The sequence below is a fragment of the Macrobrachium nipponense genome, chromosome 13, assembly GCF_015104395.2.
Source record: "Macrobrachium nipponense isolate FS-2020 chromosome 13, ASM1510439v2, whole genome shotgun sequence".
NCBI classification, from domain to species: domain Eukaryota; kingdom Metazoa; phylum Arthropoda; class Malacostraca; order Decapoda; family Palaemonidae; genus Macrobrachium; species Macrobrachium nipponense.
The window spans coordinates 52,351,720-52,374,317 of NC_087206.1; the positions used below are offsets into that span (position 1 = coordinate 52,351,720).

Genomic DNA, 22,598 nt, shown 5'->3' on the forward strand with positions numbered 1-22,598 from the left:
TACACATTGACAATCCCGAAAACGAATACTGCGTGCGTACTATAACAATTCTGGTACCGAGTGGCCGAAGCACGCCACCACGCGTGCATAGTAGATGCATGATGGGAGGGACGCTGGCCAATAGGAGAGAAGGATTTCATGGCCGTGACTAGGATCAGGAACCAATGGGAGAGCAGGAGGATGGTGGCGAGTCTACTAGTACATAGATGGCGGCGCGCGGCGCGATTTTCAAAATTGTTATCCGGGCGAATCTCGGACTTTCAGAAACCTTTCGTATCTTGAAAACTTTTCGTATGTAGAGCCGTTAAATTTTTCGTATTGGCTTTCGTATCTCGAGTTTTTCGTAAGTTGAGCCTTTCGTATCTCGAGGTACTACTGTATTTGCAAGGTGATGAAATACAAATAAAAGTATATTTAAAGCCACCTAGGGAAGATGGTTGGGTTGGATTATGGAGAGTGAGGAAAACTGTTTTTGGGCTCAAGGACACAGCAGAAGCATGGTATTGTAAGGTGGTTAAAGTACTGGAGGAGCTTAACGGTGAGAGAAGTAGATTAGAACCTAATATATTTTTTGGAGAAAAGACAATAAAATGAATGGTATTTTGTGTACACATGTAGATGATTTTTGCTATAGAGGAACTGAAGGACTTTTAAAGGAAACCATTGGGAAGTTGAAAGGGAAATTGCAAGTAGAACAAGAAAGTAAAAGGTTTAAGTATATAGAGGTATGTAATAGTAGAGCAGAAGAATAGATTTTATGTTAATCAGTGGCAGTATATAAATTCTATAAGAGAACCAGAAGCTAGAAGATTTACAGGTAATAGAATGTTAGAACAAAAGGATTTAACAAAGTATAGGTCAGTGGTAGGACGGATGAATTGGGTATCTCTACATACCATATCAGAAATATCATACGATGTTAGTAAATTAAGTAAAGTCTTTAAAGAAGGAATGACTCAAAAGATATGAAGAAGCTTAAGTGAGCTGGAAGAAGAAATGATTTACTGGGAAGCCTATACAGATGCTTCATTCGGGAAAATAGAAGATGGCCATACTCAATTGGGTTATGTTATATCTTTGACGGATGGTGAGAGGAGAAGTCCCATATGGTGTAAGTCCAGAAAATCATAGAGATTAGCAAAATCCACCATTGAAGCAGAAGCTCTAGAGTGTGGAGGGAAGGTTATAGAAAGATTGATACATTTTGGTTAATACTGATAGTATAACACTAATGACTGCAATAAAATTGAGTACTGGTGTAAGTAGTAAGATTAAAAATAGATATTGCAGCAATAAGGGAAACGTTAGAATCTGGGGAAATAAAGGAGATGAGATGGGTAAAAGGAAAGAATCAAATAGCTGATGTCTTAACTAAAGCTGGAGTTTTAGGGGAAAATATTAGAAATTATGTAGAGGGTAAAGATTCTATGGATAAAGGAAATTAGACGGAATTAGGTTAGGTGAGGTTGGCGGGGAGGGTGAAAGAGAAAAGTGTGATTATGTAACAGTTTAGCCAGTTATTTTAGTTTCTGTATTGGTGAATTGTGGGCAATGTGTTTGATTTTAGAAAATGTCTTGATGTATTTAAGTTGTGTTGTGACATCATAGAAGTAGTAATGCAAAAAAAAAAAAAAAAAAAAAATTACGGTGGTTTTTCTACGGCAAATTTTTTTTTTTTTTTTTTTTTTTTAGCTGCTATGTTTTTTTAAGATACCTTTAAATTTATTCATTTAGTTTATTTGAAAAAAAACTTTTCCAAAGCAGATCAACATGTGGGTATCATTTAAACTCTATCTATATATATATATATATATATATATATATATATATATATATATATATATATATATATATATATATATATATATATATATATATAATATATATATATATATTATATATGAATAATGCATCTAAAAGTGTATGATAGCCATTAAAATCTAATAAAAATTAGTTTGTATGATGTTAGGCTTAGTCCTAAAAGAGACTAAAGAATTTAAAAGTGAATACGGGAGTTTAGGCCTAGTTCTAGAATGAATAAACACATCTGAAAGTGAATATAATTTTGAGAGAGAGAGAGAGAGAGAGAGAGAGAGAGAGAGAGAGAGAGAGAGAGAGAGAGAGAGAGAGAGAGAGAGAGAGAGAGAGAGACCATGTCAAGCAATTAAGGAATGTAATAGCTTTATATTGTCTAATTTAGGCGATTACTGTACTGTACAATTACTGAACTTGTTACAGACTAAGGTATCTTAGACCAAGTTTCTTTTGTCCTGCCAGTGATTGGAAGGGATGTAAATCCTGTAGTCATGTAGGGGAGCACATTTTAGACAGGTATTGTATTGCACATGTATAAACCATTCAATAGACTTATATCTCCTAGGTCAGTAATAAGTTTCTGTTGGCCAATCAATGATTTGAGGGGCTGTAAGGGAGTACCTGGTTTAAACAAGTACAGTGGACCCCCCGTATTTGCATTCTCCGGATTCGCCGACTCACACATTCGCGGATTTTTCTCGGGAACGTTTCCCCGCATTGTTTGCGGAAATTTTGCGCATTCGCTGTATTTTTCTATGAGAAATATCCACAAATTCCTGTTTTTTTTTTATCGATTTCATCAGAAAATGCACTTTTTGTGATAAAACTATTTAAAAAAAACCAAGTATGAAAATTTTTAGTGGTTTTTCTTGAGTTTTAACTAACAAAACAGGTTGTTTTAGCGTTTTTATAGGGGTTCCAAACATTCGCGGATTCTGACTATTCATGGGGGGGGGAGTCTGGTACGCATCCCCCGCAAATACGGGGGACCACTGTACCGTACTGTGCATGTACTGAACATGCTTCAAACTTTTATCTTATGTCAGCTCTGTTGTCCAGGACTTAACATGTTTTAGACAGGTACTTAACTGTCCTTGTATAGAACATGCTACAAACTTATCTCTCTTGGGTTAATTTCTATTGTCCAGTTGGTAATTGGAGAGGATGCAGGTAAGTTCATCTTTTAGACAAGTATGTTACTGTACATATATTGAACAGGCTACAAACTAACATTTCTTAGGTCAGTCTCTATTATTCAGTCTGTCAATAGAGGGGATGTCATGGAATTGAGAATATGTTTTAGACATGTACTCTATTGTACTGACCATGCTACAGACAGGCAGACTTGTGTCTCTTTGGTCAGTATCTGTTGTCCAAGTCAGTGATTGCTGGGATGTAAGTGAGAACACATTTTGTACAAGTACTGTTTGTACTGAGCATACTAACACACTGGTGTCTCTTGAGTTTTTCTGCTGTGCTGTCCATTCAGTGACTTGAAGGTGCTGTTTTTTAGTGCTGATTTGGGAAGCGCATATTATTTGTATTGTAGAGAAATGGCTGGCCGTAAAAAGAGTAAAGTTGCCAAACTTTTAAAATATGTTGAGAGTGAGGGAAAAGTACCTAAGGTGAAATGTATTTCATGTTTTGTGCATTGATAGCAAAGAATGGTACAAAAATTATAAAACTTCTAACAATATGCAAGAAATGTGCAAATTTGCCTTCTTCAAACAGATATTAAATGTAGGATTTTGAAAAGTAATATTTTATTGTCTCCCCCCCACTTTTGTGTGTGTGTGTGTGTGTGTGTTAACCTAATGACTATTTTTTTGCTAGGGAATGGTAATTATAAAAAAATTAATGATAAATAACTCTCTTGTGTTTATTTAACATAATAAGGAAGAAGAGAATGTGCTTTTTCTTCTGTAAAATTATGAAAAAAAAAACTTCCTTTTTTTTTTTTTGCTGGCATTTTTTTAACCAAAAAAACATGTTTAAAAAAACACTAATTTTTTTTAGTTGTGCATCACTACATAAGACAAAGATGGCGGCGGCATGGGCGGCAAAAGTAAGCAGTAACAGAGGGGGACACGTGAAACTGGTGTTTGGTAGGTTAGGAGAGAGAGCTCTGTCATATAGGAGTTTGTGTGTTGTAAATCATGTTGTGGTGGTGTTCAAAGTCTTGAGCTGGAGTACACCTATACTGGGACTGGGGAACTTGAACAGGTGGGTAGGTTGCACATTTGTGGCACAAAGGAAAGATTAGGCTAGGAAAAGATTCAAATAAGCATCCCCCCGGATATACTTATGGAGGAGGCCAGAATTTTCATAAACTAAACCTAATGAATGACAGTGATTATTCATAAGCTTTGTTGTAGCTTTGATAGCATAGCAGTACTATGTATATATATGGACGTATGCAAAATAAGAGGTGATTTTTAGGGATTATTTCTGTCATCTGGGATTTTCTGTGGTCCGGCAGTGGTTTGGTTCCATGGGAGCTGGTTTAAAAAGGTTGGACTGTATTTGTGTAGGAGCAGATTACAAATTTGAAAGGCATTTTTATTTTTCCAAACACACGGACTTGAAGCTCTTAACAAGAATGGCCCACCCCAGCCTCAGCTACCCCTCTCTCTGGTAGGCACCTGGATTGGAAGGCAAAGTGGACTGCAGACTGACAGGTGCGCAGGTTTTCCTGCTGCCTGTTGGTAAGTGTGAATGGCCATTCTGGCTTGCATTTGCAAGAAAATTCCTGTGTGAAGAACTTCAAGCTTATATGTTATGAAAAATACGAGGTTTGGTTAAAATTTGCAATTTTTCTCTAAGGAAAAATGGGAATTGGAGTAATTCATTCTGGATCCACAAAAATACAAGTAAAAGCATTTTAACTCAGATTTAACAAGCCTAGCATATAGATATTACACAAAAAACTTCAAGAAGATTTATAAAATAAATGCAAATTTTGTTGTCACTTGCTCTAAACTTAAGTTTAAAATACTCCCATTGTGTAGCTCGATAAAACAAGATATATTGATGTTATTTTTAACTGTGTTGATGCAAAGCACTGTGCTTCACTCTGTTTAATAGGATTGATCAGAATCTCTCATATGTATGAATAATGCATTTGATATATGGCCATTTCTCACAGAATATTAATAATTTTTTAATTCTTCGTACCAGTGATTTTCTAGTTTGTCCTTTTTTTTAAACAAGTTTTTACAAGGAATTTCATTTTCATAACCAGACCCTTAATGTTAAAACAACAGAAAACATTTGTTATAAAATTTCTGAATCCTAGAATCTTAAATTTCATCATATGGTAAACGTTGAATATTGTTCCTATTAAATTCTATATTGTTATCAGTTAAATATTTCTTGGCTCATTTCCCTGATGCATCTATTTTTATCATATTATTTACCCCAGTTCCCATTTTGTTTTCCCTCAATCTTGATGTCAGAATTCTAGTATATACTTCTTAGTCCAACCTCTATTATATCTAAGTTCCTCGTCGGAAGAGTGGTTTTCATGCTCGGTCACCAATCCAGTGGTCCGAAGTTTGATTCTTGGCCCAGCCAACATGGAATCAGAGGAATTTATTTCTGGTGATAGAATTCATTTCTCGATATAATGTGGTTCAGATCCCACAATAAGCTGTAGGTCCTGTTGCTAGGTGACCAATTGGTTCCTAGCCACGTAAAAATATCTAATCCTTTGGGTCAGCCTTAGGAGAGCTGTTAATCAGCTCAGTGGTCTGGTTAAACTAAGATATATGTACTTTTCTTACATCTTAGTACAGCTGCAAATAACTACTGCACACTCTCAAGCTCAGGCACTTGCTGTAAATTGCAAAGCATTTTTACTCCTTATAATGTATAAAAACCCTACATTTTATTACACTTACTGGCAACGACAGTTCTGATTGCTGCCCCAACCTATGAACATGATATGGCAGAGAACTTAGTCCTAAGGTTACTCAAACCATTAGGTCTAACTTGCAAAGATCATCCTGGTTGCAGTTAAGTTACCCAACCAGTGTCAACTGAATGTATAGAGGCAAACTGTTGACCAATTAGTACCTAGCAGATTACACAAGCTGATGACCACTACATTACAACCTGTTGTAGCTTAAAAATGTGACTCACATTAAGATGCTGATAGCATTCATTCTTACCTTTCATTGTTTTGTTTTTATTATGTTCTATTGAATTAGAATAGAACATTGATGGCCTTTTGTTAGTATTTTATGTGTACTGTATATTGAGAAAATTCCAGTGTGTGTCTGTAACCTCTGTCAAAGAGTAACTTATGAATATTGGACAACTCATAAATAACTTTGTCCTGAAGAAAAGGAAATTATAATAACTTTGATAACATCTCCTTGTAGTATTATCCAAATTGAATAATAAAAATAAGAGTCAAATCTGTTTACTAAAACTTACATGATACTTTTAAAAATAACTTTTTTACAAACTATATTTTTTGTGTATTTTATTGAATATATAGATAATTTACTAACCTATGTTGTCCTATTTTTGTGGTGGTGTACAATTTATGACCTTTATTAAGATTCTGCCTAGGCTTTTTTTAATTACATATATAGTGCTTTGTTGCCTACTTTTCATATTCCATATGGTTTCTTTCCAGCCAACTACCTAATTTTTTAAACTGAATGGATCTAAATTTCATGTAAAATCAGCTCTGTAAGTCAGAAAATTGCTCATTGATCTGGTTAAACCATCAGATTAATCATGTTCTTGACATTTTTAATTCTTCATATTTTTTGTGCTGTATTGTAGCTTTGGTTTAAAATCTATTTTTATTTCTCCCATAGGTTTTGTCTCTCATGTCCAGCAATGCAGCTGTTGCCCTCAATTACGGCATGTTTAGAAGAAAAGAAATAAATAGTACTGCACAGAATATCTTATTTTATGACATGGGAGCTTCATCAACAACAGCTACAATTGTGTCTTATCAAACTGTCAAGACAAAGGAAAAAGGATATTCTGAAACTAACCCTCAAGTGTCTGTTTTGGGTCTTGGGTAAGTTGAGTTTAGCTGTGTAATATATTGTGTGTGAGCTTTTCTCTAAGAGATCTTTTAAACCTTAAGAGTCAGGCTAAAAACTCAATATGCAGTCCCTAGGCTGGGGAAACTTTGAGGTTGGCCAATTTAAAAAAAGAAATTGAAAAAGGATGATATACAAATGCACAAGGTGTAGGAAAAAAATATTTTCCCTACCTTCTACAAGAAGTTTAAAAAGACCATTTACAACCCCTTGTGGGCCTTTTTTTTTTTTTACAAGACAATCATAAATTTTACCAAGTTAGACATGTTTTCTAATAATAATTTTTTTTTTTTTTTTTTGTAAAATTAAAATTTCAGCTCACACTCAGTAAAATATTTATGTAAATTTACAGAGATTGAAGATGCAGTAACTTATTTGGATTATACATGTTTTTTCTAATATTTCTTTGCACTTTTCCTTGAAAATTACAATTATAACTGATATACTGTAGGGGCTTTTGATATTTACATAATTGGGACAGAACGATGGGAACAGATTATTCAGTGACTCAACTTCTCCTTACCTAATTTATTTCCTTAATATTACACAATGGAAACTTCAGTTTTCCTTATTACTAAAATTCTTCAAAACTTATCTTCCATTACTTAACTTAGCCTAACTTAATACTACTACAACCCCCTGAAGAACTTAAACCTAATTCCTAACCCTAAATCTATAGTATTTCCTCCCTAACTAGCAGGAGAACCTTAACCTAATTAAACCTTGCTGTCAGTAAATCGGAAAGCAAATGTTATATTCTTTACTTTATGGTTTTTCACTGTCAACATCAGCTTCTTCATTAACCTTTTTCACTTACTTGATTCATCTCAGCCAGTCTAATTTTTTTTTCCTCTCCCTTTTGGAGATGATTTCTCCTTCTCCGCATTTATGTATACCTAAGGCTTCCATCTGAGCAGCATTTTATAAACAACTCAACAGCGTCCTGACCAAGCACCCTTGTTTCTGCAATCTGGCATAGTTTTCTTTTTCTTTTGTCTAAACATTACACTTCTTTGCAGAAACTGAATTAGAGTATAAAAGCTGAATGAACCACAGATGTGCCTTCAATAATTTATTCTCAATTTCCTTCCACTAGCATCATATTATGACCACTTATGTCTTATCTGCTTTTTATCTTGGTCCTCTTACTCCATCAGTGCTTTCTGATTCCATTGGCCAATGGAGTAACGTTCTGTAGACGTAATCAGCGGGTTTTGGCCTCTCCAGCTCTTAGCCCAATTTGGTAATTGCCAATGTAATTCCTATTATATCTGTAGGCTCCCAAGGTTCAGGTAAAGGGGAGTGATCCTATCTTGACACTCGCACAAGTAAACCAAGTAAAAAATATAAAAAAGAAACGGGATCAACTTTGACCTGAAGAAAAAAACATGAATAATAAAATAATCAAACCCAACACCCACACAGGCAAACAAGACATTAAAATATAAAAAGAAGCTATCAATCACATTCAGCCCACTACACTCCCCCTTCTAAAATAAAGGAAGTCTCATTTCCTTTTTTTTCTCTTTCTTTTTCAAATCCTCTTTCTTACCACCCATTCATACTCCAGAACTGGACCTTGACTTCGAGTCCATGGCCTCTCATGCACTACGTCTTCTTCACTGATCCCTATTCCAACCATACTAGACTCACCCAGTCTTGGTTCATCTCCTGCCACCCCACTAACACCTGACATGGCTTCTATCATCTCTTCTATATCCGCTAACTCTTTCTCATTCACTCTGTTCCACTCTCACTTTTTCAACACTTACTCAAAGGAAACTTACACACCTGGCACATATCGCCTTTCTCATGACTGTGTGCACATTCTTTGTACTCTTCAAGTTTACTCCTTCCATACTTCTCAAATTCCTCAAAATCAATTTAACCCTCATTTGTATTACCACCATACAACACCGCAAGGCCATTTCCACTCCTCACGCTTGCTGACTTCTCAAACCCCACAAAATCAAATGACCCATCCCGTGTATTTTCTCCAAAACAACCTAGTAATCATACCATTATTCTTTCTACTTTTCACTTTGGACCTTCTTTTTCATTCCACCAACACTAGCTGTTTAGCTCCCCAATTTATTTCTTCTATTTCTTCACTCTCCCTTTCCTTCTCCTACCTTATCAACTTCCTAATGGGATGCTCCGTTATGTAGTTTGGTGGTTCTCTTCATCTTCTCAACTGATGATATTGTGCTCTTATTACCTTTACATTTCCTTCTTTACTCCTGTCTTCGAACACAACTCAACCCATTTGACCACACTGTTTTCACAAAATACAGACCTTCATATTTCTCCCCCATCTTATTCCCTGTCAATCTTCCTTTATCTATCATTCCCTTCAACACCCTATCTCCTACTCTGAAACTCTCAAACCTTTCATTAGCCTGCCTCCACACATCCTGCTCTTCTTCGTTCAAATCCAACCTAACTCTCACATATCCTTCATAATTCATTACATATTCACTGGGTGGCATGCTAGTGCTTTTATATACTGACCCATTATACATCGCAACCACTCTTTCTAACAAAAATCCCATTCCTTCTCTCTTATCAGTCAACACTGGTGACATTCACTCAAAGTCCTTATAGTTCGTTCTATCATCCCATTCATACTCGGCATGTATGGAGTTGTTACTACATGCTCGATGCCCCCACTCTCACAATATTAGCTCAAAAGGTCTACCAACAAACTCCGGCCCATTATCACTCAACATTCTTACTGGCTTACTTAAACACACGGGCAACAAGACCATACTGACTACTCTTGCAACGTTTTCACTGGTCTTATTCTTCACTGCTGGTAACTCACAAACTTACTCTTATGATCTACCATAATGACCATGGCTACATTTCCTCTTGCAGTTACTGGCAAAGTTACACAATCAATTGCCACTAACTCAAACAGTTATTTCATACTCTACTTCAAAACAGGTGGGCTAACATACACACACTGATATTTTCCCTTCTGACATTCTTCACACGTAACTGCTACATCAGTACAAATTTCCTCCAATACGGGGAAAAGCACCTCAGTGGCGTGATCGGTATGGTCTTGCCCTGCCACCTCGGTGGCCGAGAGTTCGATTCACGAGCATTCCACTGAGAGGTCAGAGAGATGTATTTCTGATGATAGAAGTTCACTCTCGATGTGGTTCAGAAGTCACGTAAATCTGTTGGTCCCGTTGCTGAAAAACCACTGGTTCCTTGCAACGTAAAAACACCATGCAAACAAACAAAGTAAATACGGGAAAACGTATGTCCATATTTCTCATGGGCTAACTTGCACATTCCTACTGCTCCCACTCATTGAGAACACTGGAAAATACATCAACTCTCCCATCCTTTCTCTTGAAAAATACACCACTCCTTCACACGAAAAATCTCTCTGTAAACCGGATCCGTTTACTTAACAACAAAGTCTATCTTCTTCCAGGTACTCCCTCTCTTAACCCTTAAACGCCGACTGGACATATTTTACGTCTACATTTTTTGTCTCTCGGGTGCCGACGGGACGTATTTTACGTAGACATACAAAAGTTTTTTTAAAAATTCGCGGAAAAATACTTTTAGGCCTACCAGCCGAAAACTCTTGAATCACGCGCCTTGGGGGATGCTGGGAGTTCACGGATCAAGGTTTTGTTTTGTTTACAATCGTTACGCAGGCGCGCAAGCGTGAATTTCTTTCTTGCCGCACTAAAAAGTATCTGTGACACATCTCGGAAATTATTTCGTCACTTTGACATAATTTTTTTACCATTTTAAATTAGCCGTTACATGGAGTATTATATATGAAAATGTGCCCATTTTTATGTAAAATACAACAAAAAAATACTCATGATTGTAGGTTTTATCAGTTTTGAGATATTTTCATATAAATAACGATAAGTGCCAAAATTTCAACCTTCGGTCAACTTTGACTCTACCGAAATGGTCGAAAAACGCAATTGTAAGCTAAAACTCTTCTATTTTAGTAATATTCAATCATTTACCTTAATTTTGAAACTAATTGGAAGTCTCTAGCACAATATTTCGATTTATGGTGAATTTATGAAAAAACTTTTTCCTTACGTCCGCGCGGTAACTCTTCCGAAAAAAATCATACATGCGATTGTGGTAATGTTTGCACCATTTTAAATTAGCCGTTACATAAAGTTTTACATATGAAAATGTGCGCAATTTCATGCACAATATAACTAAAAACAACCCATGGTTGTAGCTTTTATCAATTTTGAAATATTTTCATATAAAAAATGATAAGTGACAAATTTTCAACCTTCGGTCAATTTTGACTCTACCGAAATGGTCGAAAAACGCAATTGTAAGCTAAAACGCTTATATTCTAGTAATATTCAAGCATTTACCTTCATTTTGCAACAAATTGGAAGTCCCTAGCACAATATTTCGATTTATGGTGAATTTATAAAAAAAATTACATTTTCTTTACGTCCGCGCGGTAACTCTTCCGAAAAAATCATACGTGCGATTGGTGGTAAGTTTGCCAACCATTTTAAATTAAGCCGTTACATAAAAGTTTTAAATATATGAAAATGTTTGCAATTTCATGTATAATACAACAAAAAATAGTTGAAGGTTGTAGCTTTTCTCATTTTTGAAATATTTGCATATAAATCACGATAAATAGAAAAAAAACCATGTTCGGTCAAATTTGACTCTACCGAAATGGTCGAAAAAATGCAATTGTAAGATAAAACTCTTACAGTCTAGTAATATTCAGTCATTTATCTTCATCGTGAAACAAATTCGAAGTCTCTAGCACAATATTTAAATTTATGGTGAATTTAAAAACTTTCCTTCCCTCCGCGCGCGGATTCTCCGCCACAAATCTCCGAAATGCGCAAGTCCCATTCTCGGAATATTTGCTCCATTTCATATTAGGCATTTCATAGAGTTTTATATATGAAAATGTGCGCAATTTTATGTAGAATAAAACTAAAAATATTTGAAAGTTGTAGCTTTTCTTATTTCCGAAATAATTGCATATAAAAAAAATAAAAAATAAAAATTCGGCATTCGTTCAACTTTAACTCGTCAGATATGGTCGAAAACTGCATTTGTAAGCTAATATTCTTACAGTATAGTAATATTCAATCATTTGTCTTCATTTTGAAAGAAATTGGAAGTCTCTAGGACAATATTTATATTTATGGTGAATTTTTGAAAAAAATATATGTTTACGTCCGCGCATTACGAATTCATGCATTATTTTGTGATAATATTTTCTCAGTGTTGCTTTTATCGTTTTACAATGTGTTATATACCAAAATGATTGCAATTTAGTGTACATTACAACGAAAAAAAAGTATTTTGTTATCTTTAACCGTTTTGCGCACAGCGCGATTTAAATACAATTATATATGAAATTTCGTTTTTGTGCTATCATATATCGCATTATTTATATATGATAATGATAATTTTTTTCATTTCTGATGGTTGCATACTAAACTTCAGGCAATGACAAAAAAAGGAGCCAAAAATGAACTCCTAATCTTAAAAACTAAGCTCGCTGTGATTTTTTGAAAAAAAATCACAGCGCGCTCACTCTGAAACGTATCCGGCACACGGGAGACATTTTTTTTTTTACCGCTTCGGCGTTTAAGGGTTAATACAACTCTTAACTCACTCACTATCAAACATTTCCACTGCATCTCCTCAACTTAATCTGTTGTTAGCAATTCCCTCTCACTCTTGTCCAACTCCACTAAGTCTTCCTCCTCACTCAGACTCCTGTCAATCACTCCCACAAACCTTGACATCTTTACTGCCCCACTTTGAATTTTCCCAATTACAATTTCGTCTTTCAACAGAACTACTTTCTCAACATCTACTACCAATCCATTTTTCCTCAAGGAATCCATCCCAAACAGGAAACAAAACAGTATTTGATCATCTTCCAGTTCCACAAAACATGCTTCCACCTCATTCTCTCCGAACCTTACCTTCAACCTCACTTCTTCCCATCCAACTGATTTTCCTGCTATACCTCATATTGACATAATCACTGCTCTCCTTTTAACGTTCCAACCCACTATCGCAACATCCATAATCACATGCTCATTCACCAACGATATTTAAGCTTCCGTGTCACCAAACCACAGTAATGTCCTCCACTTTTATCTACCCCCACAATCCTTGTATTTCCCCTTTTGTGTACACACTGATACTGGTCTTTTCTGCCAACGAAACATCCTTCATTTACTTCCTAATAAAAATGGTGGAGGAATTATGTTATATGTCAATGACCACCTCTGTCCAATAGAGTTTAAAATTACAACCAAGCGAGATGTAATTAGCATCAATATAAGCAGCCTAGGGAAGAAGCTAACCAATACTAGTGTACAGACCTCCCTATCAACCACAAATGTCCGAAGAGGAGCTGTATGCAATACTAGGACAAGAAATAAACAATAAACTTGGCATAATATTGGGAGATATGGATGCAGCAGTACACTGGGACACTATGACCACATGAAACTTAGAAGGAAAGACTTCTAGAATTTGTCAAAAATGAATTCCTCCACCAATTGGTAGACAAACATACTAGAGGAAACAACATACTAGACATTGTCCTATCAACAGAAGATAACTTATTGTCTGACGTTTCAGTAGTCGCAAATCTAGGTAAAAGCAACCATAAAATTATTACATTTCACATTAACATTCAACACAAAAAAGAGAAGATACTAAAGAGATTACACTTCTGTCGAGGAGACCTAAGAAAAGTAAAGGAGTATGTTAGAAATCTAGAATACGATCAAAACACAGATATAGACAATTTCTGGGAAGCCTTTCTAGAAGAATACACATAAAAATGCTCTAGATGTATGTATTCCATTAAAGCAAATACTATCAAATGGCAACCCTCAGCCCAAGTAGTTCAACAGAGAAATTAAAAATAAAATAGGAGAAAGAGACATATTAAAAAAACACAAAGCAATGACCCCACACCCAACACCAGAAGAAGCAAGCAGGCATAAGGAACTCGGTAGGATGGTGGATAAATTAGTAAGAAATGCAAAGATAGACAAAGTGCCACACAAGAAACTGATGACAAAAGTTAGAACTTTAGGAATTGTAGAAGTAGCAGACTGTATGGAAGACTGGCTAACTAATAGAAAACAGAGAGTTGTAGTAAACAGTGAGAATCAGAATGGGCAGATGTAACAAGTTCAGTTCTTCAGGGTTCTGTCCTTGGCCCTCTCTTGTTTTTTTATGTATTTTTACGTATGAGCCCGGCCTTGAGAGAGGCTCCGATACGTAAACAGGAAAAGTTAAGGGAGAACAAAATGAATTTACTTGAACTTACCGTAAAACAGATTTATAGTGATAATTTACTCTAGAGGAAAGGTCGCCAGAAACTCGGCTTAATACTTTACAGCTATTTATTTACAAGAGGCTCGTACTGGCCTGGAGAAAAGGAAATGCTACTGGTCCCCGTGGACTTATAATCTCTCACAAATGGATAATAGCTGGCTCAAAATGGAATTCGTGAAAGCTGGTTTCATAATCTTGCGGGAATGCAACACTTGCGGGTAGACAGACTTCACACGTGACTCAGGGAATCTGGAAAAGGATCCCAGATTAGACAAGATAAAAGAAAAATGACTTCTTTGATGGAGTTACAATTATTCATTTCTCTAACACTGGGGAAAAGGAACTCTAATGTTTCACAGTGGGTAGCAATGACTTTAAAAAATGTCTGACTCTGGAATGGTTGTGAGACGTTGTGTGAATGTAGGCTGTAAGGTGAGGTTGCCGAAAGCTTCGGTAGACCTCACACTGTATGCAAGGGTTGCAGGGAGTATGAATGTTCTTTTACTAATACTTGCAAGGAATGTGAGAATTTGAGTGAGAACGAATGGAAGAATCTAACTAATTATTTGAAAAAGTTAGAGAGAGAAAGATTGAGGAAGGCTTCTTATAGAAGTTTAAGTAGTTCGAGATCTGAACTAATTCCTAGCTTGGGATCTTCCCCAAGGGTAAGTATTGCTACTTCTCCTTCCATTGCAGCCCCTTCTCCTATTGCAGAACCTGTAGATTCAGCGAAAGAACTTGCGGATCTAAAAGCAGCCTTCAAGTTGATGGAAAACAAAATGGCTGCCATACAAGGTAAGGCTAGTGATTTTTCAGTGGACAGTGATATGAGTGTCCCCAGTGTAGTGGAGGGGGCATCTGGTCGGGCTCCGCAACGCTCCTAGGTCTAGACCTCTTCCAAGCTCACATGCCCAGAGGAGAAGGAATGTCGAAAGCCGAAAGGAGGTTGTGGAGAATCCCCACCGATCAGGTGTCCCTTCGGCGGTTTCTGTGACACCCCAGACTGCCAAGGATCGCTATTGCAAAAGCGTCCTGCGTGTGTGTTTTTCGTCGTCGGGATCTTCATCTCCGAGACGTGATTGGAGGGATTCAGATCGATCTCGACCACTCAAGAGGAGTTGGAAGGCTCCGACGATTGATTCGAGCCCCAGAAAACTTCCCTGAGGAGTCTCCTTCGGGAGTTAAGAAGGCAAGAAGAGCCATTCTTTCAACCAGAGTGAGAAGGAGTCAGGAGGTGGAGGCTATGGACTCCTCCCCTCCTCCTTCCCCTCCTCCCGAAGAGGATAAAGAGGAGGTTACGAAGAGGTTCATGATGGCTATGCAAGAGCAGATTTCGTCTTTTGTAGGAGTTCTGTCAAAGGAGCCTCCTAGAAGGAAAGACTCTTCCCTTCCGATCAAACGATCCTCCAGACGTATGGAGGTATCTGCCGCCAGGATCGATGCTCCTACTCGAGGTGAGGCTTCCTGTACGAACGTGGATGAACCGATCAGACGTCTGCACCGGCCAGGAGTGAGGAGTCACCCAGGAGGCAGGAGCCAAGAGCCAGGAGTGAGGAGTCAACCAGGAGGCAAGAGCCAAGAGCCAGGAGTGTGGAGGCAGGCATGACCAGTAGGCAGGAGCCAGGAGGCAAGAGGCAAAGAGCCAGGGAGATCAGGAGTCAGGAGTCCGGAGTCAGGAGTCAGGAGTTCAGGAGTCCAGGAGTCAGGAGCCAGGAGTCGGAGCCAGGAGGCAGGAGCAGGATCAGGAGCCAGGAGGCAGGAGTCAGGAGGCAGGAGTCAGGAGGCAAGAGTCAAGAGCCAGGAGGCAGGAGTCGGAGACTCATTCCTGGAATTTATGACTCTTCTCCAAATAGAAGCTCCTCTCCTTCAGATCGTAGGAGGTCTTGGAAGGACTCTCCCTCCAAATGAGAGCTTTCTCCTTCGTCTGATCGAGGTTTAGACGATTTGTCTGATGACGAACCTCCTGCAAATGAGGGCCTATCGAATTATAAGGTCTTAGCCCTCATATTGCTACAAGAGTTTGGAGACTCTCTTAGTCCGGCGGCTCCTCCTTCTCCTCGTTCTCTCTTTTCGAGCTCGACTACGGCAAAATCTTTGGCCTTTCTGAAAATGAAGCCTGCAATTTCTATGAAGAAGGCCCTCCATTCTTTAGATTCTTGGATGGACAAGAAGAAAGAGTTGGGAAAGACTGTATTCTGCATGCCTCCTTCCAAACTCCATGGAAAGAGAGGTATTTGGTATGGGACAGGAGAGACTATGGGACTTTCTCTTCCTGCCTCGGCAGATGCGGACTTTTCCAATTTAGTGGAGGCCTCTAGACTTCACTCTCTAGGATCGGTCAGATCGACGTGGAGCACTTCGGAGTTGAACCACTTTCTAAAGGGACTTTTTGTCACTTTAGAGGTGTTCAACTTTCTGGATTGGTCACTCGGAGTTCTGGCCAACAAATCTAAAGATCCGGAGTTTCTTAAAAACCCAGAGATTCTCCATAGCGTCTTGTCTTGCATGGACAAGGCAGTACAGGACGGTTCGGGAGAAGTGGCTTCCCTTTTTTCTTTGGTGCTGTCTTCTGAAGAAGAGATCAGTATATGGATCCCTATTATCAAAAGGGGTTTCTCCGAGCCAGAGGACTGCTTTATTGTTCGCCCCTCTGTCGGATCATCTGTTTCCTTCTCAGTTAGTGAAGGATATATCTCGCTCGCTAACTGAGAAGGCGACACAGGACCTACTAGTACATACGTCCAAGAAAGGACGCCCTGTAGTGTCGACGATTAAGAAGGACTCTCGTCCTCCTCAGCAGCCCTTTCGTGGAGGTGCAGCGGCTCGTCCCCCTGCCAGAAAGAAGAACTCTGACAAGAGAGGAAGGTCTTCCTTTAGACCTTTCAAGAAAACCAAATGACTTGTTGCTCCTTCAAGCACCAGTGGGCGCCAGACTCCTGAACTTTGCAGGAGTATGGGCAAAAAGGGGAGCCGACCCTTGGTCAGTGTCGGTCCTAAAGAAAGGATACGTAATCCCCTTCGAGGACAGCCCTCCCCTAACATCTACGCCTCGGGAACTGTCAGCGAGGTACAGAGACCCTGTAATGAGAAACTCTCCTTCAAATGGTGGAACAAATGTGGGAAAAGGAAGCCATCGAACTTGTGCAGGATCCACACTCCCTGGGATTTTACAATCGCCTTTTTCTAGTACCAAAGGCATCGGGGGTGGAGACCAGTACTGGACGTAAGCGCTCTGAATCGCTTTTGTTCAGAAAAAGAAGTTCCGCATGGAAACGGCCGCGTTTAGATAATGTCGGCTCTTCGTCCAGGAGATTGGATGGTCTCTCTGGACTTGCAAGATGCGTATTTCCACGTTCCCATCCACCATTTGTCAAAGAAATATCTTCGGTTTGTAATAGGAGACAAGATTTTTTTCTGTGCTTCGGTCTGTCTACAGCTCCGCAAGTATTCACCAACCTGATGGCGAATGTGGCAAGATGGCTTCACCTAGAGGGAATAAACATCTCCCTCTACTTAGACGACTGGCTGATCAGGGCCAAGTCGGAGATTCAGTGCTTGGAGGACTTATCAGTAACAAGAAACATGATAGAATCGCTAGGATTACTCGTGAACCTCGAGAAGTCGCAGCTGATCCCCAGCCAGAGCTTGGTCTATCTGGGGATTCAGATGGATTCTCGGGGTTTTCGAGTATTTCCTTCGCGAGAAAGAATCACTCGAGGTTTGTCGAAAATCTCGAGCTTCTTAGAGAGAAAGAACAGTTCAGCGAGGGATTATCTGAGCCTTTTAGGGACCCTGTCCTCACTAGAAAAGTTCTTCTCTCTGGGGAGGCTTCACCTTCGCCCTCTTCAGTTTTTCCTGAAAGGGGTGTAAAGTTGGAAGACGGGACAACTCTCGGACATCTTCCCGCTTCCACAAGAGATAAAAGATCACTTGAAGTGGTGGATCCTTCCTCTTCAAAAGAACGAAGGCGTATCGCTTGCCCTTCAGAACCCAGACCAAGTGTTATATTCCGACGCTTCGGAGTCGGGATGGGGAGCGACGCTAGGAGCAAGGGAGGTGTCAGGCACCTGGACAAAGGAACAGGTGTCCTGGCACATCAATTGCAAGGAACTAGTGGCCATACACCTAGCCTTAAAGTTCTTCGAAGAGATAGTCAGAGGCGGGTGATACAGATAAACTCGGACAACACCACGGCTCTGGCTTACATACGCAAGCAGGGAGGCACGCACTCTTTCTCCCTCTTTCAGTTAACAAAACACCTGTTAACTTGGACAGAAGAAAGAGGCATAACTCTCCTCACAAGGTTTGTACAAGGGATAAAGAATGTGAGAGCGGACAGACTGAGCAGGAGGAATCAGGTCCTTCCCACAGAATGGACTCTACACGAAGAAGTGTGTCGAAGTCTTTGGTCCCTGTGGGGGAGACCTCACATAGACCTGTTTGCGACGTTCCTCTCCAAGAGAGTAGAGATCTTTTGCTCTCTAGTGGAAGATCCGAGAGCCATCGCAATAGACGCGTTTCTCCTGGATTGGTCGGGTGTGGACGCCTACGCCTTTCCCCCGTTCAAGATCCTGGGGGAAGTGCTCAGGAAGTTCGTAGCTTCAAAGAGCACGAAGTTGACACTAATAGCCCCATTTTGGCCAGCACAGGAATGGTTCACGGAGGTACTGGAGTGGATAGTGGACTTCCCCAGATCTCTTCCAAACAGACCAGATCTACTCAGACAACCCCACTTCGAGAGGTTTCATCACAACCTCCCAGGTCTCGCTCTGACTGCCTTTCGACTATCGAAAGACTTGTCAGAGCGAGGGGCTTTTCTCGCAAGGCTGCGGGCTCTATCGCTAGAGCCCGCAGAGCTTCGACGAGAAGAGTATACCAATCGAAGTGGGAAGTCTTTAGGAGGTGGTGTAAGAGTCAGAAGCTGTCCTCCTCCAGTACCTCTATAGTGAATATTGCCGATTTCCTCCTCTTTCTGAGAGAGGAATCTCACCTATCTGTCTCAACAATAATGGGATACAGAAGCATGCTGTCTTCAGTATTTAGAAATCGAGGGCTAGATATTGCAGACAACAAAGATCTACACGATCTAATTAGATCCTTTGAAACCTCAAAAGCAGCAACTCCTAGAACACCTAGTTGGAATCTGGACGTGGTCCTGAAATTCCTTTCATCGGATAAATTCGAGCCTTTACATCTGGCTTCCTTCCGCGACGTCACTAGGAAATGCTTATTCCTGTTGTCTCTCGCTACAGCCAAGAGGACGAGCGAATTGCACGCTCTAGATTCCACAGTGGGGTTCAAAGGAGATGCTGCCATCTGCTCGTTCCAGACAATGTTTCTGGCGAAGAACGAAAACCAGTCAAAACCTTGGCCCAGAAGCTTTGAAGTAAAAGGTCTATCTAACCTCGTAGGCAGAGAGACAGAGAGGTCTCTCTGTCCAGTGAGAGCTCTTAAATTTTATTTAGAGAGGAAGAGACAGATGGGAGCTTGTCAACAAGGTCTTTGGTGTGCTGTGAAGAACCCCAAAAGACTCATGTCCAAGAACGCCTTGGCTTTCTTTGTGAGAAGCGTAATTACGGACGCTCACAAGAACTGCTCGGAGGAATCCTTCGGTCTTCTAAAGGTTAAGACCCATGAGGTGAGAGCAGTAGCAACGTCCTTGGCGTTCCAAAAGAATATGTCTCTTAAAAATATCATTGAAACTACGTATTGGAGGTGCAATTCAGTGTTTGCATCTCATTATCTGAAGGATGTGAGAGTAACCTATGAGAAGTGCTTCTCTCTAGGTCCATTTGTATCAGCAGATACAGTGCTGGGTCTTGGAGCAAAGACTGATCCTTAAAATATTTTGATTTTATCGTACATAACCCTCTTGTTCAAAGATATGTGCTTGGTTTTCTATTAGCAAGCTCACGGATGTCGCACGGGCGCATAGTGTCATTGCTGGTAGGGGATCAAGGATATGTATGGCTAGTCGGGGAGTACAAAATTTTTTTTTGTATATTTTGTATAAATGAAAGTGTAATTATGTTTCGAGTTTTTGGTTGTTTGTAAGGAGTTCGGGGATAACTCCTTGCAATCTTAGAACTAACATGGATGTTAGGATCAGGTGATCGGGATCGGTGTTGTGCTCCTTGAACAAGGTGTATTGTCATGTTAGTGGAATAGCACCCAATGACAAAGGCCTTTAGGCTCTGCCGAGTAAGTGGATAAGACCCCATTGGCGGACCCACAAGAACTCTTAGCCATAGATCAATATCTCGCTGAGGCTCTTGAGGCTAAGCAGACTCCAAGGCAGTAGCCGCGAAGTCTTCAGCCTAATAAGGTAGGAACCAAGGTTTATTAATACCTACAGCATATGTTGTTTACCTGTCTATTTCAGTAGTTAGCTGTCTCTTACCCACCACCAATGGGTGCTAATCAGCTAAGTATATATCTGGCAGGGAAGTTGAATGTATAAAAATGATATTGTCATGTTACAATAAAGTTTTATACATACTTACCTGACAGATATATACAATTAATGGCCCACCCAGCCTTCCCGCAGGAGACAGGTGGAAGAGAAGAATTCTGATTAGAAAACGGGAATGGTTCCTAGTCCTGCCACCCAGGGCAGGGCGGTAGATCACCTGACCTACCGGTAGCGTGTGCCGCGAAATTTGAAATTCTGTCGGAGACGACGGAGTCTATAGCTAAGTATATATCTGTCAGGTAAGTATGTATAAAACTTTATTGTAACATGACAATATCATTTCTCTAACACTGGGGAAAAGGAACTCTAATGTTTCACTGAGGTAGGCAATGACTTTATTTGTCTGGGACGATCACACAAGGGGAAGCATGCGGCCATGAGGCAGTGAGAGGAAACAAAGGGATGAGTTCTTTTTAGAAGTTTGAATTGGGAAAATGGGTATCAAATAGATAATAGGATGTAAGGGACTGGCAATATGCTGTTTCACAAGACGTACCTGGATGTCGTGTTCAGTGGATCTTTGTAGAAAAATGTGGCGCCCGGCTTTGTCTTAGGTCTGGGTCTCTTGGCGCGCCAGTACGCCATGGATAGGCCTAAATGTGGGAAGGCTGGCTGCGGACATCCGTCGAGGTCACGTCTGGAGACGACTGGGGCAGTTCGCAGGTGTCTTGCCTGGGTGTTGGGGGTCAGCTTAACCCCCCCCCCCCCCCCGAGCAGGGCAAATCCTGGAAACAGAACATACAGCCAGCAGAGGGTTCACAGGAAAAAGAGCTTAAGATATAGGCCTAAGAAGTACCAGTCTGCCTACATCCTTCCCTTCGAGATACGTCCCTAAAGCTGACAAAAGACTATATTCTCCCTTCTCACAGGAAATTCTTAACTCTGGACGGCTAGCGTTGGTTTCCCGCCCAAATCAGCTGATATTTGGAGGAAGATGGCTGCCGTTTTACAAAGCAAAATAATTAATTAATTACTGGGTAGACGAAGAGATCTATAAACGTAACAGTATATTATTGACATTGATGTAGGATTAACAAGCAGGATTGCCAAATTTGCAGACGACACCAAACTTAAGTATAAATGCAGCTGACCCAGAGACAGTAGAATGTTTTAAGAACTCACCTAAAGAAAATAAGAGAGTGGTCAAAAAGATGGTAAATACCTTGTAATGTGGATAAGTGAAAAGTGTTACAAATAGGAACAAACAACCCTCATGCCAACTATGTGCTGCTTGGGAATGATATAAATAGTGTAGAACAAGGAGAGGACCTTGGAGTTATTACTCTTCCAATTTACTGGCATCTGTACCATAGTCAGGGTATGCCAACTCCACATCCTTCACCATCTCTCTTTCAACTTCTCAAATGCTTTCACCATCTTTTCATCTCACCTCACAACTGTACTCTTCTTACATCCTGTCGATTCTAAGAACTGTTTTACAATTCCCGAACAATTTTCCATAAACTTCCTACCAAATTTGATCAATCTCAAAAATCCACGCAATTCTCACATTCCTGGGCTGAGAGAATTTTCTCACTACAAAATTTTCCACTTTTCATACACCAGAAATAATCACCTTATGGCCCAAAAACTCAATCTCATCCATAAACCACTCGTACTTACTCCCCATGACTTTACCCCACTTCTGCTAGCATCTTTAACACCGCCTGCATCAATCTCGTGTGCTCTTCTATGGTTTTACTCATAACTAAAATGTCTGTCAAGAAACACCAACACATTTTCGTGGGGAAAACCGCTCACTACCACATTCATTGCTCTCTAAAATACAACTGGCACATTAGCCAATCCAAAACTGAGATTGCAGAACATAGTTTTTCATAGTCGAGAAAGCAGTTATCGGCTTACAATCTTCCACCACTGGCATATGATGATAACCCCTT

General features: G+C 39.6%; 1 protein-coding gene across 1 annotated transcript in view; it reads left to right on the plus strand.

Moving 5' to 3' along the window:
- Window positions 1–22,598, plus strand: part of LOC135225788 (hypoxia up-regulated protein 1-like) — a gene marked incomplete in the record, with an annotated part of 558,991 nt that overhangs the window by 139,025 nt on the left and 397,368 nt on the right. The window contains 1 exon segment of the mRNA XM_064265268.1: window positions 6,645–6,853. Within this exon segment, the coding sequence (XP_064121338.1) occupies window positions 6,645–6,853 (209 nt within the window).